Below are 22,712 nucleotides of genomic sequence, written 5' to 3' on the forward strand. Positions count from 1 at the left end.
TAAAGAGTGCAGAGCAGTTACTGGCGGATTGAGGTCAAGGGGGAATTGGCTGTTTACTGGAAATAAGCGTTCTGGTCTGATGAATATGTAACCTGTTGTAGGAGCTGGGGGACGACGACCACTTCATATTCTCACTCCATTAAGCACAGCCCCTCAAAAGGCTGTTCCGCTCCCTCCGCCACTCAATTACACAACGTACTGTGATGGGTCACCACCGCACAGCACACTCATTTGCATAATAAATCAATAAAGAACCCTGGCAAACGAGCGCTGCTGGTGCAAAACGGGCTCGGCCTGAAATGACAGAGAGAGAGAGAGAAGTAGGCAGGCGGTGGGATGGGGGTGGGGTGGATGGGAGGCATTTTTACGAGCTAAAATGTCTGGCCCAGCAGAATTCCCCCACATAACAGCCTTTGAATTATGTTCCAATAGCCCAAAGTCTTCTCCACCCAATGGGACTCATATATTTTCATGACAGAGGATAAAAAAGCAAGGTGGGGTGGGGGAGGAGGAAGCAAGGTGGTTTGTAATATGGCTTTCATCCTAACATTCCTTTCCACTAGTTTCCACCTCAGGCCGTCTAAAAGACGGAGAGAGACACAGACTCAGAGTAGAGTGGAGGTGGGAATTTGACAAACCACTTATATTTTTAGGAGATAGCTTTTTTCTTGAGCCTGGAAATGAAAAGTCGGGCAGGAAACACAAGTGATAAATAAAACCGCACACCAAAGCAGTTTCCTGGAACACAAGATTTTAGTATAGAGAAAAAAAGCTGCATTTTAAGTGGGGCTCTTAACTTACCGCCATGACTTGAAAGACAACAGGTAGGATCCTGCTGTCTCTGACCAGGCTGTGGAGGGAGAGAGAGAGAGAGAGGAGAGGGAGAAAGAGAGAGATAGAAAGATGGAGAGAGAGGGGGAGAAGAGAGAGAGACAAAGAGAGAGAAAGAGAGTGAGAGAAACACAGAGGCAGGTTTAGGTACCTTCATAGCACAGAGAGACGTTTCATCTTCATTAGGGTCCATGCATTGCCTTTGAATCTGAGGCCTACTGAATGTATGTGGGTATTTCAGTGTGTGTTTGTGTGTGTGCGTGAAGGCAACGCAGCGTGCCTCGCCTCTAAGATCAGTCATGTGAGAAAAGGACCTCTGACTAATCTTCTGCGGGGAGAAAGGAGCCTTCTGACACCTCGGCACCCAGGAGTAATGTACATCTTTATTGAAAATGACTCTCCACAGCTCCCTTATTGATTAAGCCTTTTGATTCACAACCAATTACAGCTTGTGTGTAGAGGTGCTCAAAGGAAGAAAACATTGTGGCAGGCAGGCTAGACACATTTAAACAAGACTAGAGGTCACCCATAGAAAACGTATTAGAGGGAGTTTTTACAAAACAATGATGTATTGCACGGCTGGGAAACGTTTATTTCCCAGTTTTCCGTATATGGTGTCCTCAGTCCTCCAAAGAGAATTCCATCAAATGTTTCTAAAGTAGTGTAGCTTATGTGAGGCAGCTAAGCCATTGTGCAGAACACCAGATAAGAGTAAATAGCACTGCCGCTAGGAGTAAATCTCCCAATAAAGTGCAGAGGGACAACACAAGCCTGTGATTAACCAGAGAGACATCCTCTTGAGGTTGAAAGTCACATAGAAGTCAGCAGGAAACCTGAACATACTGAGAAAGGAGAAAACTAGAACATGAAATACAGATGACAACACACATCTGCTTTCATACTAACTACACAATATCAAGTTTGTTGTAGGGGCCTACATTAGTTTGCCTACAGATGTAGGATTTTAATTTGACCTAAATTGTCACAGCAAAATAATATTGCAGCAACAGGATTTTAACGTTAATCTATAATGTTGCTTGATTGGTGGTTAGGTTATTAGGCTACATGAAAAGTGCAATACTGTTAATATAACCGTATGTTAGTGTGGGCTTTCAGTGAATGTATGTAAATCCCGAAGCGCATCTGCATTTCCTGTGGTGCAGGAACATTTCTGTAACAAAAGAGTGATCAAATTAAGATGCTACACCTGTATATATGCAGTGTACTATATAACAGACATACTTATATGAGATACAAACTGTCCCCCCATCCATATCTCCACTTATCTGTACCACCTTCCCTCTCTCCTCCACTCTTCCCTCTCTCCTTCCACTCTCCCCTCTCTCCTTCCACTCTCCCCTCTCCTTCTCCCACTCTCCCCTCTCCTTCTCCACTCTCCCCTCTCCTTCTCCACTCTTCCCTCTCCTTCTCCACTCTTCCCTCTCTCCTTCTACACTCACCCTCCACTCTCCCCTCTCACACTCCACTCTCCCCTCTCACACTCCACTCTTCCCTCTCTCCTTCCACCCTCCACTCTCTCCTCTCTCCCTCCACTCTCTCCTCTCTCCCTCCACTCTCTCCTCTCTCCCCTCTCTCCCTCCACTCTTCCCTCTCTCCCTCCACCCTCTCCTCTCTCGCCCCACCCTCTCCTCTCTCCCTCCACCCTCTCTCCCTCCACTCTTCCCTCTCTCCCTCCACTCTTGCCTCTCTCCCTCCACTCTTGCCTCTCTCCCTCCACTCTTGCCTCTCTCCCTCCACTCTTGCCTCTCTCCCTCCACTCTTGCCTCTCTCCCTCCACTCTTTCCTCTCTCCCTCCACTCTTCCCTGACCTCCCTCCACTCTTCCCTGACCTCCCTCCACTCTTCCCTGACCTCCTCCATTATTGTAGTTCAGAAACAACCCTCTCCCATCGATCTCCGTGTGAACCTGAGTGATGACACGTCATTAACATTAAATTGTGCTCATAAAACAAAACAGGAACAAATATGGAGAGTTAAAGGTGAGCAGAGGACCTGGGTCGTAATTCCACTTTACTCCCAGAGAGTAAACTAGACAGAGGTGTAACCAGAACTGATGAATGGCCAAGCTTTATCTCCCTGACGGGGTGACAGAGGAGTGTAAATAGCCAGGCTTCTTCTCCAAGCCTCACAGATTGCCGAGCCTGCATCCCAAAGTACACCCTATATAGCACTATATAGGAGATAGGGTGCCAATTGGGACGCATCTACATTGAACTGAAGGCATCCTGTGTGCGAAGTGACATTAAATTATAGCCCAACTTAGGCTACATCGGGGGCCCAGCCAACGAAAAGCCTTTCCCTGTGTCGTGATGACTCACATAGCTTTCAGCCATTAAATCAGAGAAATGGAGGGATATTTCTTGAGACAAATCAGGTCCATCTGTAGGGTGGTAGTGTCTCACCCCCAGCCTGCATGGTTAGCATTCCCAGTTCCACATCATTCTAAATCGATAGCACCCTGCATCACTGTCACGTTAAGAGAAACTGAAGTACCAAAATCAGTTCCTGTCAAGGCAGCCAGTAATACTGATACAGGCCTGTTGAAGACTTATTATAGAGAAGGAAGAACTGAACTGAAACCATATCAACAGCAGTGGACACTATCTGGGTCAAAGTCATGGCTCTCTAAACACTATCCTACACAAGTTTTGGGCTAATGACAACTAATGCATCACACAGTATGCGTGTACAGTACACCTCATTTCTCAACTTTAATACATCTCTGTGCCATACAAAATCTACAGACTGTCCTTAACGTTAGGGGATAAAAACTCTCCTTTTCATGTAGACGCAGATTGCGTGGATGAAGTGGCATTTGCCCAGCCAGGCTGGAGTGGCTATAGGGCAAAATAATAAGATACGCTCTGCACACATTCTCCATGGCTGCAGACAACCTTCTGATCTTATTTACAATCTGATGAAGTTCAGAGTGTGCCTGAGTACAGCTCTGATTCAACCTGTCACGCTTCCTTAATAATGGCACAATGTGTGGATGACATTTAACACAGTCTGTCTGCTATCACAGATCCTCCGGCAGCTGCCTGGCTGGGATTTGGATTTTTATATTAAAAAGCCCTTTTTTCTCTCTCTCTCTCTCTCTCTCTCAAAACGAACATCCGATGGTGTCTTGTTTTGCCACTACCGTTATGCTGAGTATTTAAAGACAGAATCCTTAGATACTACATACATTAAAATGTAAATCAATGATATGTCCCCATTGATTCTTGAAGAATATAACTCATAAATGCCTCATGTGCTTAGTTCAACTGTCATGCCCCATCAGAACCCAAAATAAGCTTAATTTACCCCAATGTTAACAATGCAAATGTTAATAACGACTGTATAGCCTCAAAACATGGTTAAATCTATAATTCTGATATCATGGATGGTCAGTCCTTGCATCCATAGCTTTGTCTATGAATTTGAGTGTGGTTATATTTCTCCAGGACCATCTCTAAGCTTTTTCCCAAAACAGAGGCTGGTGATCGCTTTGTTATTGTTTCAATTAAGGATTCTAGCTTTAAGATTAGGTACAGACAGTGCCTTCAGAAGGTATTCTTACCCCTTGACTTATTCCACATTTTGTTGTGTTACAGCCTGAATTCAAAATGGATTAAAGCTATAATCCAGCCCAAACCACTAATTCATATTGATTAAGTGTTAAATAACACTCATATTTGAATATATTTTTTGGGAACAAGTTAAAATAATTTGGTCATTATAACAAGGTTGGTAGAAACATGTGAAAATAGTTTTTGGAAATCTGTTGCAGCTCAAGTCTACTACAAAACCCTCAATGCAATGCTCTCTCTCTCTGGGCTGGCTGGCCAGCTAGCTAGCTAGCTAGCTAGCTAACTCGACAGTCAATTGGGTGGGGCGTTTCTCCATTCATTGCCCAGTGGGATTCCTATCTCCTCCTTTCTGTAATATCTCTGCTTCCCACAGACTCACAGGGGGCATTGCGACATGGTACTTGAAGTTGAATAATTTGCTACACTGTTTAGATTGGGAACATCTAAGCAAAATCTCTACTTTGTCATGAGTATATAGATGGATGTATGTGTTCTATATGCTGATTTGGCAATCTGGAGAGCAGGTCATTGTTTTAAAGGCATTATTAAATCTGATAGCGTGTTAACCCTTATGACGAGAATGATGTAGTGAAGACGCATTTCTACACGATTTCCTAAGACGGACCAAATAGAAGTTAAAATCACGGGGATATCTGTTATTTTACCCAGCGATAGAACATAGGCTTTCACCAAATTGACAGGAGTTTCATGATTTTATATCTGGGGGCGGATTATTCCTTTAAATATATATTTTTTTTCTCACCTATCTACACAATACCCCATAATGACAAAGTGAAAACATGTTTTTTGAAATGTTTGCAAATGTATTGTAAATGAAATACAGAAACATCTCATTTACATAAGTATTCACACCCCTTTGCTATGACACTCCAAACTGAGCTCAGGTGCATCCAATTTCCTTTGATCATCCTTGAGATGCCACTACAACTTGATTGGAGTCCACCTGTGGCCAATTCAATTGTTTGGCCATGATTTAGAAAGAAACACACCTGGCTATACAAGGTCCTACAGTTGACAGTGCAGAAACTATACCAAGGAACTGTCCGTACCTCTCCGAGATAGAATTGTGATGAGGCATATATCTGGGGAAGAGTATAAAACAAGTTCTAGAGTGTTAAGTTTCCAAGATCACAGTGGTCTCCATTATTGAGAAATGTAAAAAAAATGGAACTACCCAGACCCTGCCTGGGTAGATGGAACTACCCAGACCCTGCCTAGAGCTGGCCATCCGACCAAACTGAGCAACAGGGCAAGGAGGACCTTGATCAGGGAGGTGACCAAGAACCCAATGACCACTCTGACAGAACAACAGAGTTCCTTGGCTGAGATGGGAGAACCTGCCAGAAGGACAACAGTCTCTATAGCACTTCACCAATCTGGGCTTTATGGGAGAGTGGCCAAACAGAAGCCACTCCTAAGAAAAAGGCACATGACAGCACACCTGGAGTTTGCAAAAAGGCACATGACTCATAAAGACAAAATATCCTATGGTCTGATGAGACAAAAATGTAACTATTTTGCCTGAATGCAAAGCGATATGTCTGGAGAAAACCATGCATAGTTCATCACTCGTCTAACACCATCCCTACCGTGAAGCATGGTAGCAGCATCATGCTATGAAGATGCTTTTCAGCGGCAGGGACTGGGAGACTGGTAAGGACAGAGGGAACAAAATACAGGCAAATCCTTGATGAGAACCCACTTCAGAGTGCAAAAGACCTTAGACTGGGTGCGAAGATGTACGTTCCAACAGGACCCCAAGAATACAGCCAAAGCAACACTGGAATGGCTTCAGAACTATAATGTGAAAGTCCTTGAGTGGCCCAGCCAAAGCCCAGACTTGATTTCCATTGAAAATCTGTGGAAAGACTTGAAGATTGCTGGTCACCGCAACTCCCCATCTAACTTAACAAAGCTTGAGAAAATCTGCAACGAAGAATTAAACTGTAATCGCCACCAAAGGTGCTTCTACAAAGTATTGACTCAGGGGTGTGAATACTTATGTAAATTAGATATCTGTATTTCATTTGCCATAAATTTGCTAAAATGTCTAAAAACATGTTAATTTAGATTTGAGATTTTTAACCTTTATTTAACTAGGCAAGTCAGTTAAGAACAAATTCTGGCTTTGCACTTTGTGTCGTGTTCGTTGATGGAATGAAGAGACCAAGGTGCAGCGTGGTAAGCGTACATCTTTCTTTATTTGATGAACACCAAAAAAACACCAAAATATAAACGAACGTAACGTTCTGCAGGCTACCCAGTAACTATACAAAATCAAGATCCCACAATCTAAGGTGGGAAAAAGGGCTGCCTAAGTATGATCCCCAATCAGAGACAACGATAAACAGCTGCCTCTGATTGGGAACCATACTAGGCCAACAAAGAAATAGAAACATAGATTTGCCCACCCAAGTCACACCCTGACCTAACCTAATAGAGAATAAAAAAGGCTCTCTAAGGTCAGGGCGTGACACTTTGTAATTATGGGGTATTGTGATACAGCCGGAATTTAAAATGTAACACAAAATGTGTGAGAAATCAAGAGGTATGAATACTTTCTGAAGGCACTGTATATAGTGATGTAATCATTTAAATTCTGAAAGGTGGAGTGTACAGTAATAGTGTACATTCGTGCCAGTAAAACATCTTCCAACCTCACTCTGGAAACATTGTGAGGCCGTCTCTATCCTTTACTGTGCACTGTTCCCATCCACTTTGCTACACATGGCTCCCCTGACTGTCAGAGAGTGTGACACAGACAGTCCTGCAGGTCATCTCTGCTGCCTGTCAGAGGGAGAAGCTGAGGCTGAATGAACAGAGCTGCTGCCTGCCACTGAGCCATGTCAAACCAACACAGCTCAAGCCCAGTCAGCTCTTCAGACCGGCCAGTGACACTGATAGTACGAGGTAACACTCCCATTCCTCCTTTACACACCAGCTGTCAGAGCTGATTACACACACACGAACGCACACACAAAAACACACACGAACACACCCAGTCAGGGATGAGGTTTTGCTCTATTCCTCTGACCGCACTCAACTCTGCTGTCCACTCCAATCAGCAGAGAGGAGCAGAGGTCTCCATGCAGGCAGCACAGGTGGCAGACAGAGGAGAGGAAAGGAGGGAGGAGAGGACACCTGGGGATCCCAGGCTTTTAACATAATGTCTGTGACCAAAATGGCACCCTGTGCCTTTTAGAGTGCACTACGTTTGAACAGGGCCCATAGGCCTCTGGTCCAAAGTACTGCACGATAGGCTGCCATTTGCGACACATTCAAAGCAACACCCATGCCTGTTCATCCCACTGACCAATCACTCATTGTGTCTGCACAGACTACCAGGCAACGGTACCGCGTTGACCAATAGCACGATATCAAACTCCATTCAAATCAAATAAAAATACCAGGATGAGCGTAGCCTTGATGTAGTCAGCGTGTAACCTCCGTTAACCTGCTCATTAGAAAGGATCAGGTTTTTATTAGCGGTAGCATGCCGGCTTCCTGTAGCTGTGAGGCTGGCTTCCGCTGGGATAAAAGCATTTTTCAAATTCCTGCTAATCAGGGTGTAAAAGCGTTCCCGCAGATAGAACTGATTTTGCTTCACTTGCTAAAGCGGGCACAGCTAGGCAGACTGACTGAGCCCACACAAAGGCAACAACGGCCAAAGGTTCAGATAATTGGAAAGTTTGAACTCTGTATCAAACCTGATAATGAGGGGGAAAGACATACTTGTATGAAGCCCCGTTAATGTCCCAATTTGCAATCTAATTTAGGCAAGAACCCATCAAGGAGAAAGCTCTGCACTTTTTTAGGACTTTATCAAGCAGTGGTAAATGCAATTTAATTTCTCATTGTAAATGTAATAGCTCGTCTCAGACAAGGGAAATACAACCAACAGGAATGTGTAGCAGATTGCTGACATCAATTTGAATAGTTCAGTTGGCTCTCTCAGTGCCAGATAGACAGAGGGAGGTGTGGGGGCTGGCTTGTGTTCAGAGCCTTGACAGAAATGACAGTCAGTCTGGGATGTGTTGGAGATCAGAGATAAAACTATGTAAGCGCACCCAGCTGGTGTCCATCATCACCTTCTCAACGACCAGGCAGGCAGTACAGAAACACAGAGAAACCAGCTCTCAATTCATCACAGACAGTGGCTCCCAAATGCCCCTGGTCCATAGTAGTGTACTATGTAGGGAACAGAGTACCCTTGTTTCATGAGGATCACCCAGATGAGAGGGCTAGAGGAGGGAGGCAATGGCAACATGCTTTAGATACAGTATACTACCAGCACCAGACCAGCCTGACATCTACTGCTCTTCAACTATTTCAACATCCTACATGAGGATCACCCAGATGAGAGGGCTAGAGGAGGGAGGCAATGGCAACATGCTTTAGATACAGTATACTACCAGCACCAGACCAGCCTGACATCTACTGCTCTTCAACTATTTCAACATCCTACATGAGGATCACCCAGATGAGAGGGCTAGAGGAGGGAGGCAATGGCAACATGCTTTAGATACAGTATACTACCAGCACCAGACCAGCCTGACATCTACTGCTCTTCAACTATTTCATCATCCTACATGAGGATCACCCAGATGAGAGGGCTAGAGGAGGGAGGCAATGGCAACATGCTTTAGATACAGTATACTACCAGCACCAGACCAGCCTGACATCTACTGCTCTTCAACTATTTCAACATCCTACATGAGGATCACCCAGATGAGAGGGCTAGAGGAGGGAGGCAATGGCAACACGCTTTAGATACAGTATACTACCAGCACCAGACCAGCCTGACATCTACTGCTCTTCAACTATTTCAACATCCTACATGAGGATCACCCAGATGAGAGGGCTAGAGGAGGGAGACAATGGCAACATGCTTTAGATACAGTATACTACCAGCACCAGACCAGCCTGACATCTACTGCTCTTCAACTATTTCAACATCCTACATGGCTTCATTCATTGGTAAACCCGTATAATACCTTACTTAGTATACAGACCAAGCTGCTATCGCCTTACTATGGTGCAGTGGTGGTGTTCACAGTTTATTATGCAGCAGAGTGACATCTTATTCATTCTAACGACTTCTTCTGCATCTTTCAGTAACATCACGTTCCCACCTCTGCTAAGCAGACCAGTCTCTAACTTAGGCTTAGTCTGACCTTTCCTCTGTAACAGATCAATATTCCTTACAAATCCCAAGCACACAAAGGGCCTGTCTGCCTGCCTGCTGCATGCCATTAGGTTAGAGGGCAGTCTGGCTCTCTGATGAACACTGGAATATCCATGGTTAATACTAAACACTACGCAGGAAACTCATACAACTGCAGCAGCTAGCTAGCTATAGCAACCTACAACTATACACCCCAAATGGCACCCTATTCCCTACATAGGACCCTAGCCCTATGGGTCCTGTTCTAACGTAGTGCCCTATATAGGGAATAGAGTTCCATTTGAGATCCAGACAAAGTCTTCAAAGAGGGAGCGAGTGGACGGGTTGTTTAAGGACATTCTCAGGTTTCCCTTTGAAAAGTGACATTACGTCTTCCTCTTTGTGCTCCAGGTTCAGTGTGATCTGAAAGCCATTGAGCAGGATGACAGACATACTGCTGAGGTGTGTGTTGCCACCAGCTGGTGAAAGACTCCTTTAAACTCCCCCGGGAGCTGTTAACCCCCCTGTTCTGTTCTCCTGTTCTCCTTCTATCAGCTCCACTGTTCTCCCCTGAACAGCAGCGACATGGCGGTGACATCACACCTCTCCTGTAGGCTGGTTCTAGTTGGACACACCCAATCATCAATCAATCAATGACTTTCCTTTCCCAGGGAACGGTTCCCCCTCCTTCAGCCCAGTGTGTGTGAGTGTGCGCGTGTGTGTGACCTTGCGTGCGACCGTGTTTGCATGTGTGAGTGTGTTACTGCTGCAGCATATCAGTGGAGTCCTACCTCTGAGAATCTCTTTAACATCACATTACCAGTGTAGCTTTCTTTCAATAAGGACAAGCCAATGCCTCGTGTCTGTGTGCTTATGCATCAACTACTGCAATTAAATAATGTCTCTATGTGAGTATTTCTCAAAAATTAGTTTAAGTTTGCACTTATTTATGCTCTACTTTCCCCTATGATTCAGATAACTGAACGGAGGAGGGGGGGAAACGGCTCTGACAAGCCAAGGAAACGTGGTGTGAGCTGAATTCTAAATGTGCCATGTACTGTGAGTTTGTGCCCCGCAGGCAGGCAGGCAGCTACAGAGGGAGGAGGGGGATCTACAGTGTGTTAATAGGTAAACCGTGCACAGTGTTGGGCCTGAGCTCCACACTTCTCCCTACATGAGGCCACAACTCTGGAACACCCCTCAACATGCTGATGCTGCAGAAAGGTCAAGCATATTAAACTATGTATTAGAATACTGATAAATAATACAATTATTGACTTAATGATTTTGTTTTCTCTGGTAGTAATAATAACATGAATGATCTGATGTGTCCAAAACCAGCTTCTGGTTTACAGCTTCAAGGGAGGGAAGGAGAGACTTTTTACCAACTTAATGTACCAGTGTGCCATCACAACAGCAAGATGTGTGACCTGTTGCCACAAGAAAAGGGCAACCAGTGAAGAACAAACACCATTGTAAATACAACCCATATTTATATTTATTTATTTTACCTTTTGTACTTTAACTATTTGCACATCATTAAAACACTTTATATAGACATAATGACATTTGAAATGTCTTTATTCTGTTGGAACTTTTGTGTGTGTAATGTTTACTGTAAGTTTTTTATTGTTTATTTCACTTTTATTTATTATCAATTTCAATTGCTTTGGCAATGTAAACATATGTTTCCCATGCAAATAAGGCCCCTTAAATTGAAATTGAATTGAGAGAGAGACAGAGAGAGGAGAGAGACAGAAAGAGAAAGACAGATCAATTAACTTTTTTTATTTGATAATTTCTTAAAACCCAGAGATAATTTCTTAACTTTATATTCAACACCAGAAAAAAACTGCAGGTGTTAATCAAGATGCTGTGTTGTCTCTTCAGGTTGCAGATGCCACAGACACCAATAGCAACCCCATCGCAACTCACCTCCATAAACTCTGGGTAGACAATAACAGATGCCATAGCAACCCCATCGCAACTCACCTCCATAAACTCTGGGTAGACAATAACAGATGCCATAGCAACCCCATCGCAACTCACCTCCATAAACTCTGGGTAGATAATAACAGATGCCATAGCAACCCCATCGCAACTCACCTCCATAAACTCTGGGTAGACAATAACAGATGCCATAGCAACCCCATCGCAACTCACCTCCATAAACTCTAGGTAGATAATAACAGATGCCATAGCAACCCCATCGCAACTCACCTCCATAAACTCTGGGTAGATAATAACAGATGCGGAATAAAGCAGCTTCTCAATCATTTAATCATTTTGACATTGTGTTGGTTAGACTCTCTGGTTTTCTTCAAGATGACATTGTGTTCGTTAGACTCTTTGGTTTTCTTCAAGATGACATTGTGTTGGTTAGACTCTTTGATTTTCTTCAAGATGACATTGTGTTGGTTAGACTCTCTGGTTTTCTTCAAGATGACATTGTGTTCGTTAGACTCTTTGGTTTTCTTCAAGATGACATTGTGTTGGTTAGACTCTTTGGTTTTCTTCAAGATGACATTTTGTTGGTTAGACTCTTTGGTTTTCTTCAAGATGACATTGTGTTGGTTAGACTCTTTGGTTTTCTTCAAGATGACATTGTGTTGGTTAGACTCTTTGATTTTCTTCAAGATGACATTGTGTTGGTTAGACTCTTTGGTTTTCATCAAGATGACATTGTGTCGGTTAGACTCTCTGCTTTTCTTCAAGATGACATTGTGTTGGTTAGACTCTTTGCTTTTCTTCAAGATGATATTGTGTTGGATAGACTCTTTGGTTTTCATCAAGATGACAGTCCTAGTCTGTCTATCTGGAGATGGTTTAGAACAGGGTTCCCCAGCTGGCAACCCGCGGGGCTGAATGGTTTTATTTGGCAACTAAAATGTTCTGAGCACAAAATATATATATTTTTTTCCATGGTAGGACATAAAAGACTGTAAAAACACCAGGAAATCAGCTCCAAGCTATTTTCATTTTGAAATCTGTTCCCAAGTATTCCCACACATAATAGAGAGATCCTTGATTATATACAAATGTAAAACAAGGTTTGAAATGATTATGTTTAGTCTAATATTATATCTGTTTGGGCTTCTTGCGGTCAGTTTGCAGTCTATAAATGATAGTAATTATGTTCCGGACCCCCGACCATCCACTCCAGAAACAAAACGTCCCACGGCAGAATCTAGTTGATGATCCCTGGTTTAGAAGTTATTTATTTATTTTATTTTACCCCTTTTTCTCCCCAATATCGTGATATCCAATTGGTAGTTCCAGTCTTGTCCCATCGCTGCAACTCCCCTAGAGAGCCGTGCGTCCTGCGAAACACGACCCTGCCAAGCCGCACGGCTTCTTGACACACTGCTCGCTTAACCCGGAAGCCAGTCGCACCAATGTGTCAGAGGAAACACCGTCCAGCAGGCGCTCAAAGTCAGCTTTCAGGCGCCCGGCCCGCAACAAGGAGTCGCTAGAACGCGATGAGACAATGAAATCCCGGGCCGGCCGAACCCTTCCCTTAACCCGGACGACGCTGGGCCAATTGTGCGCCGCCTCATGGGTTTCCCGGTCACGGTCGGCTATGGGTCTCCCGGTCACGGTCGGCTATGGGTCTCCCGGTCACGGTCGGTCTGTAATGACGCCTCAAGCACTGCGACGCAGTGACTAGACCGCTGCGCCACTCGGGAGGCCGGTTTAGAAGGCTTTACCTGTTGACGGGGCTGCTGTGTTCTGTGAGGGCCACCAGCAACTTGAGAGCGTAGACTGGGATTGGGTCTGGCTCCAACAGGAGAGATTCATACCTGTACAACACAGGAGAGACATCAGCCACACTTTATATGGATAGCTATTTGGGTAGTCCCCTACAGATAGGTTTAGGGTCTAGTTAGTTCAACAGATTGTTGATAGGTGTATAGATGTTTTACTAACTATCTAGAAATCCTCTGCAGAGCACTGGCAAACACATATGGGGACTGGCTTAAATATTGAATTCAATAAATCTAAATTACTAACGAAAAAAACATTTCAATAAATCTAAAACGTTTATTTCAAACGTTTATTTCTCCACTAGGGAACTGGCCAAATAAAGTTGCCAAAACAAGAAGGTTCACTACTTTGACTGCACTCCACACACACAGGCCCAGATGAACAGTGGAGCTGGGCTGGCTCTCAGTTTCTGGTCATTCATTCATCCATGTCATCAGAGCTTTTAAATGAGCTAAAGTTGAGAAGTCTGCAGAAGCAGCTGAAGACAGGGAGGCACAAAGGGAGAGGGTAGAGGAGAGTAGAGAGAGAGAGAGGGTAGAGGAGAGTAGAGAGAGAGAGAGGAGAGGGTAGAGGAGAGTAGAGAGAGAGAGAGGGTAGAGGAGAGGAGAGTAGAGAGAGAGAGAGAGAGGAGAGAGGGTAGAGGAGAGTAGAGGAGAGAGGGTAGAGGAGAGTAGAGAGAGAGAGGGTAGAGGAGAGTAGAGAGAGAAAGGGTAGAGGAGAGAGCAGAGAGGAGAGGAGAGGAGAGAGAGGGTAAAGGAGAGCGGAGAGAGAGAGAGGGTAAAGGAGAGCGGAGAGAGAGGGGGGGGAGGTGAGGAGAGGAGAGAGAGGGGGGGAGGGGAGGAGAGGGGAGATGAAAGAAAGGGGAGGGGAGATAAGAGAGAGGGGAGAGGATAGGGGAGAGCGGAGAGAGAGAGCAGGGAGAGAGGGTAGGGGAGTTAAGAGGGGGGAGGAGAGAGAGGGAAAATGTAGAGAAGAGCAGAGTGATAGAGAGGGTAGAGGAGAGAGATGCAGGAGAGAGCATACTCACTGTGGAAGAAGGGCTTCTGTAATGAGAGTCAGTAGTCTACCAGTTGAAGAGTTGCACTCTCTCTCTCTCCTCTCCTCCTTCCTCTCTCCCTCCTCCACGGCCTCTTGGCTCAGCAGCAGCAGTGTGATCTCTGACAGAACCCGCAAGCTGACGATACGCCACTCCACTACAACACAACACAGAGCACAGAGCATGTAACACACACACACACACACACACACAGCATTATTGATCCATGCAGACCCTCTGCAGTGAGAGAGCTGATATTTACCTTACATACAAATCAAAACATTTACTACAATACCAAGCACATGCAGTTGTGGTTAACTTTAGACCAAGGGCCTTGCTGTGTGCCATGCTAGATAGGGAACATTGCAGAATGGGCACGTTCCAGACTGCCTATCTATGTCCTGAGATGTTAAGCATGGAGAGCACATGACCCAACCGTTTCCTTACCGTTTTTACTGAAGGCAAGAGAAGTCAGTGGAGGAAGAATGCAATCAACAACCTTGAAGAGATAAAACATTTTCTTTAAACCAAATAAACCAAATAAACCATAAACATCAAATAAACAACACATAAACCTAATATAAGACAGTATTTCCATTTGACTCCTATTATACATCACCTACAAGTCATTTATTCATCACATGCAAATGTATAATCATGTCTTTTCTTTAAAACATGTTGTCTATTAAAGGGAGGAGCAATGAAATCGAGCACTTGTGTGAGCACTCCCAATCTCGATGTAAATATCATGTTGCCCCTGTCCTTCGATCATAAACACCTGATGTGAGCGCTTTTTATAATAACAATTGGATCCATCCCTATTATGATGAGGACGATTTCCATCGAAACAACAGTAAACGCTCTGTTCTGTTCTCGTCTATTATGATGAGGACTATTTCCATAGAAACAACAGTAAATACTCTGTTCTAGTCTATTATGATGAGAACGATTTCCATCGAAACAACAGTAAACGCTCTGTTCTGTTCTCGTCTATTATGATGAGGACTATTTCCATAGAAACAACAGTAAACGCTCTGTTCTGTTCTCGTCTATTATGATGAGGACTATTTCCATAGAAACAACAGTAAACACTCTGTTCTAGTCTATTATGATGAGGACGATTTCCATCGAAACAACAGTAAACGCTCTGTTCTGTTCTCGTCTATTATGATGAGGACTATTTCCATAGAAACAACAGTAAACACTCTGTTCTAGTCTATTATGAGGACTATTTCCATAGAAACAACAGTAAACGCTCTGTTCTGTTCTAGTCTATTATGAGGACTATTTCCATAGAAACAACAGTAAACGCTCTGTTCTAGTCTAGTATGATGAGGACTATTTCCATAGAAACAACAGTAAACGCTCTGTTCTGTTCTCGTCTATTATGATGAGGACTATTTCCATAGAAACAACAGTAAACGCTCTGTTCTGTTCTAGTCTATTATGATGAGGACTATTTCCATAGAAACAACAGTAAACACTCTGTTCTAGTCTATTATGATGAGGACTATTTCCATAGAAACAACAGTAAACGCTCTGTTCTGTTCTAGTCTAGTATGATGAGGACTATTTCCATAGAAACAACAGTAAACGCTCTGTTCTGTTCTAGTCTATTATGAGGACTATTTCCATAGAAACAACAGTAAACGCTCTGTTCTGTTCTAGTCTATTATGATGAGGACTATTTCCATAGAAACAACAGTAAACGCTCTGTTCTGTTCTAGTCTCAACGAGGATGTAATCTAAACAGGAGACAACATTAGAATAAGAAGCCTGAGGTGGGTATAAAGAATGTACTGTGTCTTGATGGATCCATCCCAAATGGCAGCCTATTCCCTATATAGTGCACTACCCTCGACCAGAGCCCTATGCGCCCTGGACAAAAGCAGTGCACTACTGTATAAGGGGATTGGGGTGCCATTTGGGATGGATCCATTGAGCACCTTTGTTGTTTATTAGAATATATCCATCAGAAGAGACTGTTGTGCTTTGCTGTCGCCTATTTCCCATTATATTCTGTTTAGCACACATTCTCCCTCCGCCGTGCAAACTGTTTTTAAGTGTCTGTCTGACTCAGAAGAAGCTTTTCTATCAGGCAACAGCCAGTCAAGAGTATAAATAGATCAAACTAAAAACAGATGACTAGATCCGATATTGCTGTGGTTCACCTCTGCAGAGAGCTTGTTCCAACAATTTATTTAACCTTTATTTAACTAGGCAAGTCAGTTAAGAACAAATTCTTATTTACAATGACTCCCTACCCCGGCCAAACCCGGACGACGCTGGGCCAATTGTGCGCCGCCCTATGGGACTCCAAATACCGTCCGGATGTGATACAGCCTGGATTCAAACCAGGAACTGTAGTGACGCCTCTTGCACTGAGATGCAGTGCCTTAGACCACTGCGCCACTCAGGAACAAAAGGAAACATTAAACTGTGTGTGTATGTGTGTGTACTCATGCATGTGTGTGTGTGTGTGTGTACTGCTCCCTTCCCAAAACCCCACCGCTGACAGACAACGCTCAGCGGAATCTAATGACTAGTGTCAGACATGTAATTCAAGTTTCTTCTCATGTTACTCAGTATGAGAGGAGCTGTGCTTCTTCTTCTTCTTAGTATCAGAGGAGCTGCTCTTCTTCTTCACAGGAACATCAAGCCTCTTCAACTCATTACTTCCTGTCTGCGTCCCAAATGGCACCCTATTCCCTTTATAGTGCACTACTTTTGACCATGGCCAATAGTATATAGGGAATAGCGCTCCATTTAGGACTCAGGCCGTGCCTGGCCCAGCTCCTTCCTGTATGTCAATATTCATTACACAGTCTCCTCAGACCAGACCAAGGCCCAGCTGCACTCTGCTGGAGCTCCTCTGAGACAGCACAACTGATGGTCTGCTGGCCTGACAGTCTCTCTCCAACACCATACATGACTACTCCAAGTCAACCCCCCATGCCAGGGCCCTGTGTTGGGGAGGGAAGTACAGGGCTGGTAGACAACCCCTAACCACTAGTCCTTAGATCTACATAAGTGTCGAGAGGCTGAGTGGACATCTGAGTGGACCAGTGCCTAGGGGTTAGGGGTCAAGGGTTGTTTCTGGACGAGGCCAGTGTTGCTGCAGGCTGCAGTGCCTAGGGCTTAGGGAGCTGCTGTTGCTGCAGGAGCCTTGCAGACCACAGGGCCAGACTCACAGTACAGTGATGGGGCGTTAATAGAGCCTAGATGGTGAAAAGAGACTGTTGTGCTAGGGAGTTAGGGGCTAGTGGTTAGGGGATAGGGGCTAAGAGGTTAGGGACTAGGGGCTAAGGGGTTAGGAGCGAAGGAGTTGGGGGATAGGGGCTAAGAGGCTAGTGGCTAAGAGGCTAGGGGCTAAGAGGTTAGGGGCTAAGAGGTTAGGGGCTAAGAGGTTAGGGGCTAAGAGGTTAGGGGCTAAGAGGTTAGGGGCTAAGGGGTTGGGGGCTAAGAGGTTAGGGGCTAAGGGGTTAATGGCTAGGGGCTAAGAGGTTAGGGGCTAAGGGGTTGGGGCTAAGGGGGTTAGTGGCTAGGGGCTAAGGGGTTAGGGGGTAAGGGGTTAGGGGCTAAGAGGTTAGGGACTAGGGGCTAAGAGGTTAGGGGCTAAGAGGTTAGGGGCTAAGGGGTTAATGGCTAGGGGCTAAGGGGTTGGGGCTAAGGGGTCAGGGGGTTAGTGGCTAGGGGCTAAGGGGTTAGGGGGTAAGGGGTTAGTGGCTAAGAGGTTAGGGACTAGGGGCTAAGAGATTAGGGACTAAGAGGTTAGGAGCTAAGGGGTTAATGGCTAGGGGCTAAGAGGTTAGGGGCTAAGGGGTTGGGGCTAAGGGGTGAGGGGGTTAGTGGCTAGGGGCTAAGGGGTTAGGGGGTAAGGGGTTAGTGGCTAAGAGGTTAGGGACTAGGGGCTAAGGGGTTAGGGGCTAAGAGGTTAGGGACTAGGGGCTAAGAGGTTAGGTGCTAAGGGTTTGGGGCTAAGGGGCCAGAGACTATGAGATTAGGGACTAGGGGCTAAGGAGTTTGGGCTAAGGGGCTAAGAGGTTAGGGACTAGGATCCTACTCACAGTACAGTGATAGGGCATCAGCAGGGCTGGGTGCTGGGTGATGGCCTCCACAGCTGACAGAGTGTTCCTGATCAGCTCCTCTGAACCTGCTTGTCCTGGGAATCAAGCAGCAGGTTACACCTACAGTATGGACTTTATGGGTCAGTTGTCCAGATGAAACCTATACTACTAATAACCAGTGATAAAGCAAGCTGATATTCACTCACCTATTGCACTGCCCAAACTGGTCTCACTGGCATCAATAGATGTTATGTGATTCTGGAAGACAAAACATAAGAAATGAGGGGTGCAGAAGGCCATGGGACTATACCACTACACATCGCTGTCTCAATGACTTACCAGCAGTGCTCCAAATTTGAAGAGAAACTCCTCAGTCACAACCTGTGGCCTGAATATCTAAAAAACAGAGAGAGAGACAGAGAGAGAGAGAGAGAGAGAGAGGGAAAGGGAGATAGATATTACACTGTGTCACAGTTACAGTAAGTTCTGTCTCTCTGACCTCAGCCAACCTGTCCTCCTCTCTAACTCTTAATTCCCTGCCTACTTTCTCTGCTCCTGTAAGCAGAGGCTTCGTAAAGCCCCACTGAGCTGTCAGCCCACAGTAGAGCATCGTTTTCTCTTTCTCACCAGGTCCAGCAGTGCAAACACACACACACACACACACACACACACACACACACACACACACACACACACACACACACACACACACACACACACACACGAGAGAGAGAGAGAGTGCATCCACTAAAACAAACACTCCAAACAACATTAAAGGACTGCTCCATACATGTATTGATAACGAGCTCCAGGGCAGACGTGGCCTGTAGTAAAGTGACTGACACATAGATGTAAACCAGAGCATCAGTCCCGACTCACATCAGAGTCCAGCTACAGTTAGTTTTAATATCATCAGTAAGACCAGACTCACATCAGAGCCCAGCTACAGTTAGTTTTAATATCATCAGTAAGACCAGACTCACATCAGAGTCCAGCTACAGTTAGTTTTAATATCATCAGTAAGACCAGACTCACATCAGAGTCCAGCTACAGTTAGTTTTAATATCATCAGTAAGACCAGACTCACATCAGAGTCCAGCTACAGTTAGTTTTAATATCATCAGTAAGACCAGACTCACATCAGAGTCCAGCTACAGTTAGTTTTAATATCATCAGTAAGACCAGACTCACATCAGAGTCCAGCTACAGTTAGTTTTAATATCATCAGTAAGACCAGACTCACATCAGAGTCCATCTACAGTTAGTTTTAATACCATCAGTAAGACCAGACTCACATCAGAGTCCATCTACAGTTAGTTTTAATACCATCAGTAAGACCAGACTCACATCAGAGTCCATCTACAGTTAGTTTTAATACCATCAGTAAGACCAGACTCACATCAGAGTCCATCTACAGTTAGTTTTAATACCATCAGTAAGACCAGACTCACATCAGAGTCCAGCTACAGTTAGTTTTAATATCATCAGTAAGACCAGACTCACATCAGAGTCCATCTACAGTTAGTTTTAATACCATCAGTAAGACCAGACTCACATCAGAGTCCAGCTACAGTTAGTTTTAATATCATCAGTAAGACCAGACTCACATCAGAGTCCAGCTACAGTTAGTTTTAATACCATCATGTTATTACCCACGCATGGCAAGGACCACCGCTATTAGGGACAGCTATCTGTCACATCACAGATAAATAACACAGTAACCCCATTTAACAGACTAGTAAATGTGTTACCTTGTAAAATGAGGCAATGGCAGAGGGGGGATCTATGAGAGTGACAAGTTATTACTTTTCTAATGAGACGCTCAAGGCTGTGGTGGTGTTGTCTAGTCTCCGTGAAGAATGGCAGGGGAAATGGAGGAGCGATATTTAATCACTGCATGGTTTCATCCAGCAGGCTGCTTGTTGACAAGCATCTCTCTCGCTAAGATTTAGTCATATTCATCATTTCTGCTCAATTGAAACAGTCACCACTAAATCCAATCTCCACACCATGTCTATTGGCAACTGGCAATAATCTGTCTGTGAGGCAGAGTGGGATGAAAATAACAACCTTTAATGCATTTTCTAGACGTTTATGTGACATGTCTGGGTATATTATCTATTAGTAATCATGGCTTTGGAAAAGATGATTAAAAGTTTAGCCTAAATGTAAACTTCAATAGTGCATCAGCTATGACTTTGATATCTAAATCTGTTTTGCCACAGTAACATAGATCAGATGTACAGTAGGTGGGGTGTGAATATTTCAACTTCTCCTTGTTAAGCTGGTTTATTATTTGACACCCTCTCAGTGTTGGCCAGCCGACAGGTATCCAGGTGAACCAGAAGCATATTGGTAAACAACCACATCAGTTTCACCACTCCAAACAGCTCAGATACTGTATGTAAGCATAAAACGAAGCAACTTCAATTACGTATCAAGGTTATTGACGCTCATTGCACACAGTACTTGATGCGTGTGTGTGTGTGTGCGTGTGTGTGTGTGTGACTGTTCGACTGCAGCATTCTAATCCAATTAGCTGCGGCAGTGCTCAGATGAGCCGTGGTCTCTGGCACAGTTCCCTGCTCTACTCTGCCTGTGATAAAGTTGATTATGATCTCTGTTGGTTTGGATGAGGAGAGAGACTCACAGCTCTTAAAGCTAACCCCCTGATTCATTGGCTCTAGGTGGTAGGAGTGGACATAACAGCAGAAGGGTTTCAGAAATGTATCAATAAGCATCAGTTGAAGCCTCTAGGCAGTGTGCTGTATGTTTTATGATGGAGAGATGCTATAAGATGTTCAAACAGACAATTGGGAGTTATTCAATAGAGTCAGCGATCCTGACCCATCCTGGACATTAACTTGTGAATCAATTATAACTGACTGAGGTCCCATCTTATTAAACAAGTGATCTCATTTCGCAATCACGCACGTATCGTACTTGATCTGTACACACACACACACACACAGAGTAGGGCTGGGCGATATGACCAAAATATAATATCATGGTCATTAAAAAAAAATTGGACGGTATGAAAGTATTTTATGGTTTTGAATAATAGAAGTTGTAAATGTGCTTTAGTTGAACATTTTTACATTTGAGTCATTTAGCAGAAGCACTTATCCAGAGTGACTTACAGTCAGTGCATTCATCTGAAGATGCAACTGTTGGTTCAGAAGGGGGGGTGGCCGAACGCACAGAAGGGGGGGTGGCTGAAAGCACAGAAGGGGGGGTGGGGGGGTGGCCGAACGCACAGAAGGGGGGGTGGCCGAACGCACAGAAGGGGGGGTGGCCGAACGCAGTGCTATTTTGTGATTTCAATGGGTCTTTCTCCATTCTAATTGTTTTATACTGTTCAATTCAACCCCCCAAAAAATTCAGAATTTTCATCAATTTCTGCATTTCCTGCACTCATTTGAGATCATTTCCACACTGCCACGTACTGTAGGGCTGAACAATATGGGCAAACAATCTAGGCCTTATTTTTAACCAAATGTTCCAATTGTGATTTGGCTTGCAATTTAGAGCAAAAAAGTTGGGTGAACCGTTGGAATCATGGAAATATAATGATTATTCTAATTATATAGTTAGAATATAATGATACAGTGTTGTTTGACGTGACAATGAATGAAAGTGCCAGGGAGGAGTTATTGTGACAGGGTAGGAACCACAGTGTTTCCTAAGGGACAATATCATCTTTGGCTACATTGAATGTTTTCTCTTAGCTACTTCATGTAGCTAACATATTCATGCTTCGCGTAGTCCTCTGATTTAGACAACATGCTGATTTAGGTCTAAACCATCACTGGTATTATCAGGCAGTATAGCTAATTACGTTTGCTCTGATTCAGTACATTTATTAACTAGCTAGCTAGCCAGCTAAAGAGCGATTAGCATTAGAGGCTAACACAATTTAGGCCCAACTTGCTAATAAAAATACAAACTAGCTGTTTGCAGATATAAGAAACACAAAATAATAGTGTCATTATAAAACACTAGTGGATTTATAATAAGAAGCAAAGTGAAAAAAGCGTCGTTGTCATCAACATTGTTGTATGTGCTGCAGTGACCATGCAGACTGAACCAGTGTCCCCTGGTCGAGGAACAACAAATGTGCTCCTTAAGTGACAGGGGCGGGGTTAGGTCTGTGTGGGGCGGGGCTATGTCTGTGTGGGGCGGGGCTAGGTCTGTGTGGGGCGGGGCTAGGTCTGTGTGGGGCGGGGCTAGGTCTGT

At 44.4% G+C, this 22,712-nt stretch overlaps 1 protein-coding gene across 1 annotated transcript in view; it reads right to left on the reverse strand.

Moving 5' to 3' along the window:
- Positions 1–22,712, reverse strand: part of ulk4 (unc-51 like kinase 4) — a 123,306-nt gene that overhangs the window by 42,405 nt on the left and 58,189 nt on the right. The window contains exons 25-31 of the mRNA XM_038985751.1: positions 18,816–18,872; positions 18,683–18,734; positions 18,477–18,571; positions 14,857–14,908; positions 14,401–14,566; positions 13,316–13,408; positions 802–850 (exon numbers count right to left, since the gene is read on the reverse strand). Coding sequence (XP_038841679.1) covers positions 802–850; positions 13,316–13,408; positions 14,401–14,566; positions 14,857–14,908; positions 18,477–18,571; positions 18,683–18,734; positions 18,816–18,872 — 564 coding nt within the window. The remainder of the gene's footprint in view (positions 1–801; positions 851–13,315; positions 13,409–14,400; positions 14,567–14,856; positions 14,909–18,476; positions 18,572–18,682; positions 18,735–18,815; positions 18,873–22,712) is intronic.

This window comes from Salvelinus namaycush, unplaced genomic scaffold (genome assembly GCF_016432855.1).
Source record: "Salvelinus namaycush isolate Seneca unplaced genomic scaffold, SaNama_1.0 Scaffold372, whole genome shotgun sequence".
Classification (NCBI taxonomy): domain Eukaryota; kingdom Metazoa; phylum Chordata; class Actinopteri; order Salmoniformes; family Salmonidae; genus Salvelinus; species Salvelinus namaycush.